The sequence below is a fragment of the Camelus ferus genome, chromosome 7, assembly GCF_009834535.1.
Source record: "Camelus ferus isolate YT-003-E chromosome 7, BCGSAC_Cfer_1.0, whole genome shotgun sequence".
Classification (NCBI taxonomy): Eukaryota; Metazoa; Chordata; class Mammalia; order Artiodactyla; family Camelidae; genus Camelus; species Camelus ferus.
This window is the reverse complement of record NC_045702.1, coordinates 80269446-80285172: the sequence shown is the minus strand read 5'-3', so window position 1 is coordinate 80285172 and position 15727 is coordinate 80269446. Positions and strand designations below refer to the sequence as shown.

The 15727-nt window shown below is 32.0% G+C and overlaps 1 protein-coding gene and 1 non-coding gene across 3 annotated transcripts in view; both read right to left on the bottom strand.

Moving 5' to 3' along the window:
* The window catches only part of CDK13 (cyclin dependent kinase 13), a 104247-nt gene that overhangs the window by 60979 nt on the left and 27541 nt on the right, over positions 1 to 15727 (bottom strand). For both annotated transcript variants that reach the window (XM_032484258.1, XM_032484259.1), the window contains exons 3-5: positions 11421 to 11591; positions 9745 to 9884; positions 8096 to 8266 (exon numbers count right to left, since the gene is read on the bottom strand). In XM_032484258.1, coding sequence (XP_032340149.1) covers positions 8096 to 8266; positions 9745 to 9884; positions 11421 to 11591 — 482 coding nt within the window. The remainder of the gene's footprint in view (positions 1 to 8095; positions 8267 to 9744; positions 9885 to 11420; positions 11592 to 15727) is intronic.
* Positions 10658 to 10729, bottom strand: TRNAA-GGC. The gene has a single exon. It is a non-coding gene; the product is annotated as a tRNA-Ala (tRNA).

Below are 15727 nucleotides of genomic sequence, written 5' to 3'. Positions count from 1 at the left end.
ATCTTGTCACTTGTTATTTTCTGCTGTTTTTATTTTTACTTTTTTGATAATAGCCATTTTAATGGGTATGAAGTAGTAACTCTTGTGGCTTTGGCTTGCATTTCCCTAAATGGTTATAGTGATGCTGAATATCTTTTCATGTGCTTAATGTCCATTCAAGTCCTTTGACCTTTTACTGTTGATGAATTGTAGGAATTCTTTATATAAACTGGACATGAACCCTTATCAGATAATATGGTTTTGCCATATCATGGGTTGCTTTTTTAATCTGATCATGTCCTTGAATGCATTAAAAAATTTTTTAACTTTGATGGAGTCCAATATATTTTTTTGCTGTCGTTAACCGTGCTTTTGGTATCACATTCAAGAAACCAATGCCAAATCCAAAGTCTTAAAGATCCCCAGTATGTTTTCTTGTAAGAGTTTTATAATTTTAGCTCTTACATTTAAGTCTCCGATTCATTTTGAGTTAATTTTTGTATATGTTGTTAAGTAAGGGTTCAACTTCATTGTTTTGGATGTGGATATCCAGTTTTCACAATATACCATTTGTTGAACAGACTTTCCCCACTGAATATCTTAATACCCTTGTCAAAAATCAATTGACCATATATGCGAGTATTTACTTTTGGGCTGTCTATTCTGGGCTCTCTATTCTGTAACTTTGTAGTAAGTTCTGAAATCTGGAAGTGTGAGCCCTCCAACTTTGTCCTTTTTCAAGGCTGCTTTGACTACCTTTTATTCTTCCTCTTGTCTGACTGCTGTGGCTAGCGCTTTCAATAGTATGTTGAATAGAAGTGGTAACAGTGGGTACCCTTGTCTTGTTCCACAATTTAGCGGGAAAGCTTTTAGCTTTTTACCATTGAGTATTATGTTGGCTTTAGGCTTGTCATAAATGGCTTTTATTATGTTGAGGTATGTTCCCTCTATACTTTGGTAAAAGTTTTTATCATGAGTGGATGCTGAATTTTATCAAATGGTTTTATCTGTTGAGATGATTATGTGGATTTTGTCTTTTGTTAATGTGGTATATCACATTGATTTTGATTTGTGTATGTGGAATTGGAAAGGGAAGAGGTAAATTGTCATTATCTGCAGAGAGGTAAAATTGTCATTATTTGCAGATGATGTGATACTCAACACAGAAAACCCTAAAGACTCCACACAAAAACTATTAGAACTAATAAATGAATTCAGCAAAGTAACAGGATACAAGTTTAATATACGAAATCTGTTGCATTTCTTTACACTAACAATGAAATATCTGAAAGTGAAAAAAAATCATATTTAAAAATCAGGTCAAAAAAATAAAATATCTAGGAGTAAACCTAACCAAGGAAATGAAAGACCTATATGCTAAAAACTATAAAACACTTATAAAGAAAACTGAAGATGACTCAAAGAAATAGAAAGATATTTCATGTTCTTGGATTGGAAGAATATTTTTTAAATGGCAATACTACCCAAAGCAATCTACAGACTTTAATGCAATCCCTATGAAATTACCCATGACATTTTTCACAGAACTAGAACAAATAATCCTAATATTTATATAGAACCACAAAAGATCCGAATAGCCAAAGCAATCCTAAGGAAAAAGAAAAGGCTGGAGGCATAACCCTCCCAGACTTCAGACAATACTACAATGCTACAATAATCAAATCAGCATAGCACTAGCACAAAAACAGAATACAGATCAATGGAACAGAACAGGGAGTCCAGAAATAACCCCACACACCTATGGTCAATTAATCTACAACAAAGGAGGCTACAATATACAATAAAGAAAAGACAGTCTCTTCAGCAAGTCGTGTTGGTAAAGCTGGACAGCCTCATGTAATCAATGAAATTAGAATACCCCCTCATACCACATACAAAAATAAACTCAAAATAGTTTAAAGATCTACATATTAAAAACATGACACCATAAAACTCCTAGAAGAGAACATAAGCAAAATGTTCTCTGACATAAATCGGAGCAATTATTTCCTTAGATCAGTTTCCCAAGGCAAAGGAAATAAGGCAAAAATAAACAAATACGACCTACTCAGACTTAAAGCTTTTTTATTTAAACTTTTTATTGAAGTACAGTTGATGTACAAAATTATGTAAAGTTATAGGTGTACAATATAGTGATTCACAATTTTTAAAGATTTTACTCCATTTATAGTTATTATATAATACTGGCTATATTCTCCATGTTGTAAAATACACCCTTGTAGCTTATTTTATACATAATAGCTTGTATCTCTCAATCCCCTACTGCTCCCTTCTGACCCTCCCCACTAACCTCTCCCCACTGGTAACCACTAATTCCTTCCCTACATCTGTGAGTCTGTTTCTTTTCTGTTATATTCACTAGTTTGTTGTATTTTTTTTTAGATTCTTCATGTAAGTGGTATCTTACAGTATTTGTCTTTCTCTGACTTATTTCATTTGGCATAATGCCCTCCAAGTCCATGCTTGCTGTACACCAATAACTAAAATATTTTAAATCACCTGTATTTCAATTAAAAAGCAAACAAACAAGTTTGACCTACTCAAACTTAAAGCTTTTGTACAGCAAAGAAAACTGTAAACAAAATGAAAAGACAACCTATGGAATATGACAAAATATTTGTGAATGATGCAATCAACAAGGGGTTAATTTCCAAAACACACAAACAGTTCACACAGCTCAATAGCAAAAACAAAAACAAAAACAAAATCAAAATCAAAATCAAAATCAAAAATGGGTCAAAGACCTAAATAGACATTTCTCCACAGAAGACACACAGATGGTCAACAGACACCTGAAAAGATGCTCAGCATCGCTAATTATGAGAGAAATGTAAATCAAAACTACAATAAGGTATTACCCCACCCAGTCAAACTGGCTATCATCAAAAAGTCCACAAATAATAAATAATGGAGAGAGTGTGGAGAAAAGGGAACCCTCCTCCTCTGTTGGTAGGAATGTAAATTGGTGCTGCCACAATGGAAAACAGTATGAAGGTTTCCCAAAAAGTAAAAACAGAGCTACCATAGGATCCAGTAATCCCACTCCTGGGTATATATCTGGAAAAGACAAAAACTCTAATTCAAAAAACTACATGGACCCCAATGTTCATAGCAGCACTATTTACAACAGCCAACATACAGAAACAACCCAAATGTCTATCAACAGACGACTGGTTTAAGAAGGTGTGGTACACACACACAGGAATACTTCTCAGTCATAAAAAAGAATGAGATATTTCCATTGGCAGCAACTTCAACGGATCTAGAGATTATTATAACTTAGTAAGTCAGACAGAAAAAGACAGATATACGATCTCACTTACATGTACGATCCAAAAAAGCAATACAAATGAATCTATATGCAAAACAAAAACAGACTCACAGACACAGAAAACAAACTTTTGGTTACCAAAGGGGAACGAGAGGGAGGATAAATTAGGAATATGGGATTAACAGATACAAACTACTATACATAAAATAGATAAGCAACAAGGAGTTATAAAACACAAAGAACAAAATTCAGTATTGTTCAATATTTTATATATATACATATATATATACACAAACACACATATATGTATCTGAATCACTTTGCTCCAAACCTGAAACTAATACAATATTATAAATCAACTATATTTGAATTTAGAAAAAGAAAGAAACCCTAATTTATGGAAGAGAGTGACTAGAGATTGAATCAATCACCAACTGCCAATGACTCAATCAATCGTGGTTATGTAATGAAGCCTCCTAAAAAACAAAAAAGGAGGGGATTCTGAGAGCTTCCTTGCTAGGGAACCAGTATGCTTCCATGTGCTACCATGCTAGACCCCAAGCTACACAAGGACAGATGCTGCTCTTTTCAGGGACCTATATATCCCTTCATCTGGTTGTTGATTCATATCCTTTAGTATCTGCTGTAATAAATCTGTAATCTAATGAGTAAATGGGTTTTCCTGAGTTCTGTGAGCCATTCTAGCAAATTAACTGAACCCAAGGAAGTGGTCATGGGACCCTCTATTTATAGCTGGTTGATCAGAAATACTGGTAACAACCTAGGCTTGTGACTGGCACCTGAAGTAGAGATCAGTTTTGTTAGGATTGAGTCCTTTATCCTCTGGGATCTGATTCTAGCTCCTGGTAGATAGTGTCAGAAATAAGGCACCAGCAGGCTAAGAATTAATTGACTGTTGGCGAGGGGAGGCCTACACACACACACACACACACACACACACACACACACACACACACACACTGGAATTAGGTCCAGGAACCCTTTCACAAGGCTACTCGGATTTACCATTGCTGTTATGCCTTTTTCCCTCCCTTTCAAGGAATTTGTCCATTTTCTTGAAGTTGTTGGAGTTATTATGGACATGAAACTGTTCATCATATTCCCTTTTTCTTCTAACATCTATAGGATTGGTACTGATATTTCCACTTTCAAAGAATCAAATACTGGTTTTATTGCTTTTTAACCTATTACCATATTTGTTTTCTGTTTCACTGATTTCAACTCTATTTTTTTGCTTTTGTGTACTCTGGGTTTATTTGTTCTTTCTCTAGCTTTCTAAGATTGTAGTTTAGATTACTATGATATGGAATTTTTTTTTTGAGATGAGAGTAGAAAAGGAATTTATTAGGTTATGCTGCCATTGACAACAGCATGCCACACAGACGAGAGGTGCCTGTGTGAGCTGATATTGGATTATATATAAACATTGGCAATGAGCTGATAATTGTTAAAGGTGGGCAGTACGTACATGAAGTGTTATTTCATCCTACTATTCTTTAAAGTTATGTATATGTTTGATATTTTACATAATACTTTAAAGATTACATCAAGCAAGTAAACCTAACTCCACGGTTAAAAAAAAAAAAAGATTGTTTTGGCTATTTAAGGGTCCCCTGAAATTTCATATAAATTTTAGGATGAATTTTTCTATTTCTGCAAAAACCATTGTTGGATTTTCATAAGAATTGCACTGAATTTGTAGATCACTTTGGGTATTGCTATCTTAAACTATTAAGTCTTCTAATCCATAAAAACAAGTATTTTTAATTTACTAATGCCTTCCTTAACTTATTTTATAATTTTTAATGTACAACTTTCATCTCCTTGATTTATTTCTAAGTATTTTATTCTTTTTGATGCTATTGTAAATGAAACTGTTTTCTTCATTTCCTATTCAGATTTTTCACTACTATAGTACAGACACAACTGAGTTTTCCATGTTGATTTTGTTCCCTACTACTTTGCTGAATTTATTAACTCTTTTTTTTTTTGGCGGAAACTTTAGGGTTCTCCACATATAACATGTTGTCTATGAAGAGATACAATTTTAATTCTTCCTTTCCAATTTGGATGTTTATTTCTTTGTCTTGCTTATTTGTTCTTATAGTGTTCCAGCACTATACTGAACAGAAGTGACAAAAGTAGGTACAATTATTCCCCATTTCTTGAGAGTTCACTTTCTGCTACTTTGCTTTTACAAAAGACCTACATTAATACCTGTTTTCAATAACCGAAGAAATCAACAGATTTTTGCTTTCACAAAAAAAGGTAAAAAGCAAAAATAGCATGCAGCACTGGCTTGGCAGTAAGCTGTTATAAAGGCAGCATGCACCCTGAGCGGTGAGAGTGGCACAACCAAGCTCCTTCCCTGGGAAACTACACTGAACATATCAATGTCAAGTCACCATGGCTTTAAACTGTGTCTGTAAGCACCTGTGCTTTATCTTGATTTATTCTGTGATTCCATTAGCAAGATGTATCCTAAGGGAACTGCTTCTTTGCTTTATGCTACTTGAGCTTACCAAAGATTTCACAGAAAACTCTACTTTTGGATAGTAGGGGAAAACTGTATCCTTGTTGTCTTTAAAGCTTTCAGTCTTTAACCACTAAGAATGATGCTAGCTGTGGACTTTTTATATATGGCCCTTAATATGTTGACACAGTTTCCTTCTATTTCAAATTAAAAGATTACTCAAATTCCCTCATTAAACAAATACTAATATTGAAAGTATTATAGCTAACTTAATTTGTACACAGTAATTTTAATACTGGTTTTGTTAATTTTAAGTACCAAAATACTATTTTGTTGAAATGATACCATTATTTCAGTGTAAATTAATACAAGTACTTGTATCCCACTGCAGAAACTAAAGATCTAGCTTTATCTGAAACAAAACACCTCCACACTAACAATAAAAAGACTGAAAAACAGACAAAAAGATTCAAAGATCCCCTCAAAGATATCAAAAAGAGATGGGACTGCCTGAAAGATGAAAAAAGCTTTAGGGAAAAAAATTTTTTTTTTTTATTTTAAGCTTTTTTTGTGGGGGGTGGGAAGGCAATTCGGTTTGTTTGTTTGTTTAATGGAGGTACTGGGGATTGAACCAAGGACTTCATTCATCCTAAGCAGGCACTCTACCACTGAGCTATACCCTGCCTTCAGGAAAAAAATTTAGAATTAGTTTGTCTCTCCTCCATTCTCTCGATTATTTCAGAAAAAGCTCATTTAACATCTCTAAGTTTTTGCACAAAAATGTACCCATGACTTCATGATACCACTTAACCATGTTTTCTTAAAGGCAGTGCAGTAGAAAGTAGGAAGATTGGTCAAGTAAGGCCTCACTAACGAATAAAGCAACATTCAGGCTAAGACCTAGAAAATGAAAAACCAGCCATTCAAAGCGTGTGTTGTGTGTGTGTGTCTGTGCGTGTGTGTGTGTTTAAGACCAGTGTAAAGAAAGACTTTAAAGCAGACAAGTGTGTTGGCATATCTGATGACTCTGAAGACCAGTATGACTGCAGCTAGTTAAGAAATCAGAAAAATTGATTCGGGATTGGGGTTGGAGAAATAGGCAGGGATGTGATCCTACTGATCAAAAAAGGAGGAGGGTCCAGTCTGGAGGCAAGCAATTATATTACTTTATATTACTTTGGCTATAGTACAAGATTAATGAAAAATATATTTGCACACCACCCTCATGCATAAAATCTTAATCTAATTCTTGCTATGTGGTAAGAGAAACAATGTTTCCCTTTAATAGATGAAGGAATAATAGGCTCAGAAGGGCTAAAGGCCTTAAGCTAAATCACAAATCCCAGACATTCTAACCCACGTCAAACCAGTATCCTTTCTATTACACAGTAAGAAGCAATGAGAAATAACATGAGAAAGAGAAACCGGGTTGAAAAGTCAGGCTAGGGAATATGGGCTCTATTATGAGAGAACAAAACACCTAACAGAAGTAATGTCAATGAAAAAGATGATTCTGATGATCTCTATGGGTCATACAGAATACTTTCAAACAGAGGTTCCTTCATACAGAATGGTTACCATATTATTATCTGTGTTTCCCAGAAGAATAAGATGGTGGATGGGTGTAGTTGGGGACAGGAGGATGCTAAGTACCGTGTTCAATCAGGACATACCTACTTTAATCTGTTTTATATTAGATTTACTTGAAAAAAAAATTCTGCTCTCTGAAAACCACCAATTATAAAGGAGTCAATCTTGTTTCCAAAATCTTACATTGAAGATCTAAACTCTACTGGAGGTAGAGTATTTTATATACCCTATGATAACTACTTTAAAAAGCACACTAATTTCCTTTCAGTTTTTTTGCTAAAAGTCAACCATATACCACTACGATTTATTAAAGGCAATTTCAGGTTAAGATTTTTGCCTCCACACTTTCAGAAATAACACATACGCCTACTATAAAGTTTCCTTCTATGTTAAGACATTGTAACATTTAAAACGTAAGATAAGTATATTCTAATACTACTATATAAACTATTTCTCAATTATTAAAAAGTGAAGACTAAAAATCATGCACTGATGTCCAAAAAAACAACTAGTATTAGTGAATAATACCAGTAAGTATGCTTTGATGTTTATCTAGGTGACTCAGAAACCATGAAAGCAAAACATATAAAATAATTCAACTACATTTAAATATGGAGTTTGATATTAAGGCAATAGTTTAATGTACCTACAAATTACTCAAATGGTCACTATCTGTATCAAAATCTACAAGTTAGCAATATCACGATGACACAAAATAGGTTATGTAAATATACACATACCTTTATCCTTCTTAAAATCCAAAGCATCTTCTTTATCAGTCACTATTTCCTTCATATTGATAATACTCTGGTGGGTAAGCTGCCGGAGAATTTTAATTTCTCGAATTGCTGTGATTGGAAAGCCTTCCTTTTCATTATCTAGACGTACTTTTTTTAAGGCTACCATTTCTCCTATTAGAAAATTAAATAAAAATCAGATTACCAGCTAATAAAATCAAGTAACATTTTAAATTTATTTTAATTGATAACTTCTGTTCCTACCTCTTGAAATTACAACCCACAAAATATATTTTAGTTTCCAATATACCAAATTATAATGTTCATGGTTCAAGAAGTCTCTTGTTAAATAAATTATGGAATATTTATCAAACTATGCAACACCATACAACTATTTAAAAAGATAGAATAGGTCTATATGCATTGTTATTTTATGCTTGCTAAGCTATGTGAAATGAAAAAAAACAAGAAAATGAAGAGTAGACATATTACACTACTGTTTTTTAAATGAAAAGGGAAGTATAAATATACCTAATATGCTTATACATGCATAAAATATCTCTGAACAGATGAGAAAACTCTGGACACTGTGCAGGTGAGAAAATATGCTCAGTTATATTAAGCTGTCCAAAGATGCCCAGTTACCCAATTGAGAAACTGGGATTGAAAATCTGGTTTAGCTGTTTCAAAAGTATATACTCTTCCCACTACATTAAATGGCCTCATAATTTATGTATGAGTGAGTTTTGTATCAGATAATCTAAATATTAAAACACACATACAGAAATCCTATTATAAGAAAAAATCCACTATAATAAAGGTTTGTTCATTCTACTTCAATGGAGGAAAAAAAAGAAATTCCGTACTTACAAATTTTCCAAAAGAAGGACGTTTTTCCTTTTAATCATTTAAACTTATTTGATTATTTTTAATAGGAATCTACAATGCAGTATGGTTCCTTATTTTATAATTTAATCTTTTTGATAATGCAGAATCATCATTATGCTATTACTGTATGCTATAACTGCTTTCAGGAGTTTCTAAGCAGACAGTAGTCTCCCTTATACTAAGTGGCCTCAAACAGCTATGCTATTTTATCTCTTGGGTTATTTCAACAAGGAATTATAAATTAAGATTAAACACTGACTGTAAGCACTTAGTAAAATACATGGCCTCTGACAGTTAGTTTTAACTCTGCTCCAAGGTCTTCTAAATCTTTCTCTCAGGTGACTGATTATCTGATTATGATCTGAAAGGGTAATTTCTAAAGAAAAAAAATATTCTGGCCAAAATAAAAGTGGCACAGAAATCTAATACAACAAAATTAACTAAAGTCAAGATACTTCCCTCCTGACTACTAACAACGTAAAAATTTACTCACAACAAAAGAAAAGAAACCTAAATCCCCCTTACTACACATCACAAATACTAAAGAAACACTTTAAAAAAACAAATAAGTATATATACCCTCTTGTATGTACTCATATCTTACATAAGTGCATATATAAAATGAAATGAAAAACAAGATGAAACAATAGCATAAATTCGAATTTAACTTTTTTCCTGAAAATTCCTCAATTTATGCATTAGAAGAGAAACACAAATAAGTACATTTCACAGGCCCAAAGATCAAAAGCATTTGGCATTCTTACCAGTGTCTTTATCCCTGGCCTTGTAAACTTGTCCATAGGTACCTTCTCCAATAATTCCGATGATATCAAATTTATCCACGCAGCGTTTTCCCCAGTCAATATCTTTTTCTTTGATTTCACCATAGCGAGGCCCACATATTCTATCAAATATAGTTCTGAAGTTTTTATATACAATCAAGCAAACTGAATAAACTGTTTCATACTCAATATCCACCCTCCACCAAATCTTATATCCTTTATTTCCCCTCACCCTTGCTTATTTGCGATCATCTAAGACAAGTAACACTGTATGTTAGTATTATAAATTATCATTAAAGTACTTCTCCATACTAACTCTTCTTCTGTAGATTAACACTAAAAGTGAGAAAGAGAAGAAGCAAAGCTTGTTATGAGGGATTTTCAGAAATAAAATGTAATTTTTCAGTGAGTGGATAAAAAAAACACTAGTATAGAGTCCAAGTTCTCTAACCTACCCCTAGAAAGTTTTATATTCATTGACAATACATATATATCTTTCAAAAATCAAAAGGTTAATAATAAACATTACCAAAAATCTAACTATAAAACCTAATGACAAATTTAGATTTAAGACTAGATAAAATTATCTTAAAAATAGAAACATCAGAAAGATTTTCAGTCTAAGAGAGTATAAAAATACTAATATAAGCAACCCTTAGGAATCCACACTTTAAGTGTGTGTATTATGTATATGATAAATATTTGACATTCTTCAAAAAGATATGTAATTTTGTAGTATTTTAACATTCTGGTATGTAATAGAAATTTAAGGACTAAAGCTACAATACTCAAGGAGAGACTATTTTAAGTTTTCTAGTTTTCTACTCCACACTAGAAAACCACCTTGTATTCTTCTTGTTTTTAATTTCTTTCTTTTTCATTACTATTTTCTTAATGGAGGTACTGGGGATTGAATCCAGGACCTCATGCATGCCAAGCATGTACTCTACCACTGAGCTATACCCTCCCCCTCACCTCATATTCTTACATTACTGCACTACTTACATTATTGCACTACTTGTACAGCAATTCTAAAATAAGATCTAACTAAAAGTCTTACTTACACTTTCCTTTGGTTAAGTAGAACTTAAAAAAAAAAAAAAATCAACATTCTCCCCCCTTAACTGATGAACAGGTTTCAAGGGAAAGAGACATCTCTAGGCACTTACTTGAAGCTAATTTAGGATACAGATTTCAAATTCAAACCTTCTTCCACTCCACCTCTTGCAAAATGAAGAATGAATTTAGTTATGGGAACAAATGGAGCTAAAAGCAAAGGAAAACACAGCAGCTTGCCCATTTGCTAATTTTGTTTGGGCTCACCGAATGCTGACTTCTGCCTTGTCCAAATTCAATATTTCTGTATTATTTAAGTATCTTAATTATAGAAATTTTCTTTAACACATACAATACCCCCAAGAAATTAATAACATTACAAACTGAGACAGAAAATTATATTTGGTTTTATTAGTCATTTTGAATAGGTACTCAGGCAATTAGGAGAAAATTTTTTTTCAAAACTCTAATAGAATTTATTCATATACCTAAGTTGAAAGAATAAACACACTTTTTATTATTTTAAATCTTAATTTTGTATTTTATAATGATCCAAAATCATCTCTGGCCAATTTAAGAGCAGGTAAAAAGCAAGCACATACTTAGGCCTCCTTTTACTATGTAACTGTGTTGTTGTTTTCTTTTCCTCTGGACTCTTTGAGAGATCATCTCCTCCTGGCAGCTCAGGGGGCAGTGGTAAATCAGCAAGTAGACATCGTAGTTTCTTTTCTACTTCTTTTTTAACCGCTTTTACTGAAATATTTCCTCGTAAGCTAAAAACAAAGGAGTCAGACCAAAAAAAAATTTATTTCAATGAGAAATTAAAATGCAGTTACGTCTTACATTTAAGTAACAAGAGAAGGCAAAAGACAAAGTTGAGTTTCTTTACTTTCCAGTGAAAATAATATACTATATTCAACTGAAAAATATAAAATTTGGGAGTGAAAGTGATACAGAATCAGACAAAAACTAAGGAAATCTGAACAAAGTACGGACTTTAGTTACTAACAATGTATCACCATTGGTTCATTAATTGTAAAAAATAAAAAATTACCATACTAATAATATTAGATGTTAATAAAGAAGAAACTGAATGCAGGATATATGAGGACCCTCTCCTCTGTAATACTGCAATTTTTTTGTAAATCTGAAAGTGTTCTAAAAAAAAGTTTATTTTTAAAAAGATATAAAATTACTATAGAATTGTAAATTAAAACTGAAAGTCAACTAGTCATGCATTATAGGAGAATTCATTAATTTTACACTACAGCATTTGGTTTGATTCCGGTAGAGAGACAAAAAGTTGCTCTGTTGTAAGAAATAAATAAAACAACATGCTGTAGAATAAAATGATGCCATTTGCAACAACATGGATGGACCTGGAGATCGTCATTCTAAGTAAAGCAAGCTAGAAAGAAAAAGAAAAATACCATATATCACTCATATTCGGATTCTAAAAAAGAAAAAAGAAGGCACAAATGAACTCATCTACAATACAGAAACAGACTTGCAGACACAGTAAACAATTTTATGGTTGCCGATCGGGGGAAAAGGGGCTGAGAAGGGATAAATTTGCGAGTTTGAGATTTACAAACATTAACCACTATATATAAAAATCGATTTTAAAAAATTTCTGTAAAGCATAAGGAACTATATTCAATATCTTATAATAATCTTTAAGAAAAAAGAACATGAAAATGAATATATATATATTATATGCATGACTGGGACATTATGGTGTACATCAGAAATTGACACATTGTAACTGATTATACTTCAATTTCAAAAATACATGCTATTATTTATCTTGCCCATTTAAATAATCACAAAAGACTAATTTAGCTTCATCCCTTTTTAGAGATCATTTTTCCTTAACTAGACAATGATTAGATTCTCTTAAATTTTTTTAAAGACTCTAGCTTATTGGAATTATAGGTGAAATTTAAGCTTATTTAGTTCTTTACTTTTTAATGAATGAAGAACTCAGGTTCTTAAAGTTTACCTTAATTTGGTAACTGATTATTTTAAACCTCCCAGACATTACAAAATCTGTTAAATAATATGACATTTTGAATTTTTTAATTTTTTGATAACAAAATTTGGACTTCACATACTTTCATAACAGTTATGAGTCCCACAATAAAAAAGATTAGTGAGATTACACTGCTGTGGTCAGAAATTACTAATGATGCTATCAATGTAAATCATTTCATTTTAATTATAACTTCCACTCATGCTGAATATTAATGTTATTGTACAACAAATGGATTAATCTTTAATATCATCTGATAAAAACTACTTATCAATAAATTTGTGACTTTTCTTCATAACCTCATGGTACTCACTAGAAGATAAGCTTTAACAGGAGAAACAAGCTCAAAAGGAAATTGGTTTACAGTTTTATTTTTAAAGTAATAGTGTCATATAGCCCCCTTTCCAATGTTCCTCCATTCAACAAATTTTGACTATATACATCTATGTGCTAGGTATTATATAAGTCACTGGAGTTTAACAACAAAAAAAATTAACAAATACATTAAAATACATTTCCTCTCAGAGAAGAGCCCACAGTCTTTTGGAAGACAGTTAGGTAAGGACCAGGATAAAGTACTATACAGACTGATTTCCAGAGTGACATGGTACTAAAGGGTACCTAACTCAGGACTGAGAGACAGTAAAAGCTTCTTTCTAGAAAAGGTACGACTTGAACTCTGTCTGCAAATAAGCCCATTTAAAATAATTTATTTAGAAAACTGTAGGCTCTAACTTATAATTAGGCTTCAGTCAAAAATTCACATTTATCTGACACTTCAAATCAACATGAGAGTGGACTAGAAGTCTTTTTTTTTTTTTTTTAAATAAACACGTAGCATAGAGTTGGAGGGAGGAGAGATTTAATACAGATTCCACACCTTCTGGAATTTTTCTTTATTGAGTTATAGTCAGTTTACAATGTGTCAATTTCTAGTATACAGCACAATTTTTCAGTCATACATGAATATACATATATTCATTTTCATATTCTTTTTCACCATGAGCTACTACAAGATCTTGAATATATTTACCTGTACTATACAGTATAAACTTGTTTATCTATTCTATATATACCTGTCAGTATCTACTAGAGGTCTTAATTTTACTTATAATTTATAATTTAAAATTTAAAAGACTGCTTATATTCAAATATATCATTATATGAATTAGCACATACAGCAAGACCCCCAGACTTAAGAGAAATGAAATATTAATTTCTAATAATAATACCATATAATTAAAAATATTGTATTTTCACTGAATACTTTAAAAAACCAAACAGGAAATGCGATATAATTTTTTTTGATTTCCATATACTACAGTAACAAAAAACAATAAAATGGCTTAAGAAATATATAAGATCAATAGAAGAAAATTCAAACATTTGACTTACGAACATAAAACCAGATCAGAATGAATGAAATCATGTTTTCATCTGGGAAACTGTAATACTGTAAAGCTGTCAGTCTCCAAAATCATGATTATGTTTAATCAAGTCCCAGACAAAAATCAAGCAAGAGGTTTTAAAACACAACTGGACAAGCTGAATGACTATAAAATTTGTCTAAGAATAAAGGCAAAAAATGCCAACAGTGGGCCCAAATTCATTTACAGTAGCATCAAAGTTGAGGCTTAATGGCCAGGCTATTCACTGATCAGTAATTTACTCCATCCCTTTACTTTTATATGACCTGCCTACCCCTATAACAGAAATTTGAATTTGAGAGCCAATATACCATGCATCTAAAGAAGTTTAAAAAAGGGGGGGGGGGGGTACTGGCAAAGGAATAATAAAACATGTTAATAGAAAAGAGTCCAGAAACATATATGTATCTGTAACAATTTTAAATAATGGCACCACAAATTGGTGAGATAGATTAGTTTCAATAAATTATATTAGTAACAACTAGCCCACAGGGTGATGGGATAATCAGATCATTTCTTTCTTCTTCATATAATAACCAAAACCAAATTTCTGTGAGATGAGTTAACCTTTAAAAACTTTATAAATCCCTAAGTTTTAAAGGAAAAAATCACAGATCTGATTATATTAAAATGGAAAACACCCATATAGTCAAAAACAAATAAGCGTCAAAGACAAGTAACAGACTCTGAGAGGCACAAGTCAAGATCCCTAACATAAGGAATACCTACAAATCAATTAGAAAAAGGATAATAATCTTAAGGAAAAGCCAGCATAAGATATGAACAAGCAATTCATTGAAAAAAATAGACAACCAACATATGTTCAGAAAGATGCTACGTCTCAATAATCATAAAAATGCAAAGTTAATCACATATTTTAAAGATTGGCAAAATTTCAAAATTGGCAATACTTAAGTGTTGTTGAAGCAATTTCATACATTTGGGTGCATAAATTGGTACACAGTCTTATTAAGACACAATTTGGCAGTTTCTATCAAATTTTTAAATGATATTTTGACCTGGCCACTATCCTACAAAAACTGCTCTTATGTGCATAATATACTAAAGTATTAAGGAGAGTTTAATAGCAAACAATTATAAATCTAAGTATCCATTAATCAACAGCAAATTAGTTAATAAGAGAGTGATGAATCCACCCCTATGGACAGGAATACTGAACCTATCTCTGCCATCATGGAAAAATCTCCAACATACTAAAATTTTTTTTAAAAAGTCAAGGAATATTATGCATGGTATGATCCTAATTTTTTAAAGAAAATGATTTATTACATGAAAACTTATAAACAATCTATCTTATGATTTTTGGAGAGTAATGGATTCTAGGACTGGGAGAGGAGCAAAGTTCAACGTGAGCTTAAAAGATACAGTCTGGCTAGGAAGCAAGAAAGCACTCAAATAAACAGTATCATTTCAAAAGGGCAAAGGAGTT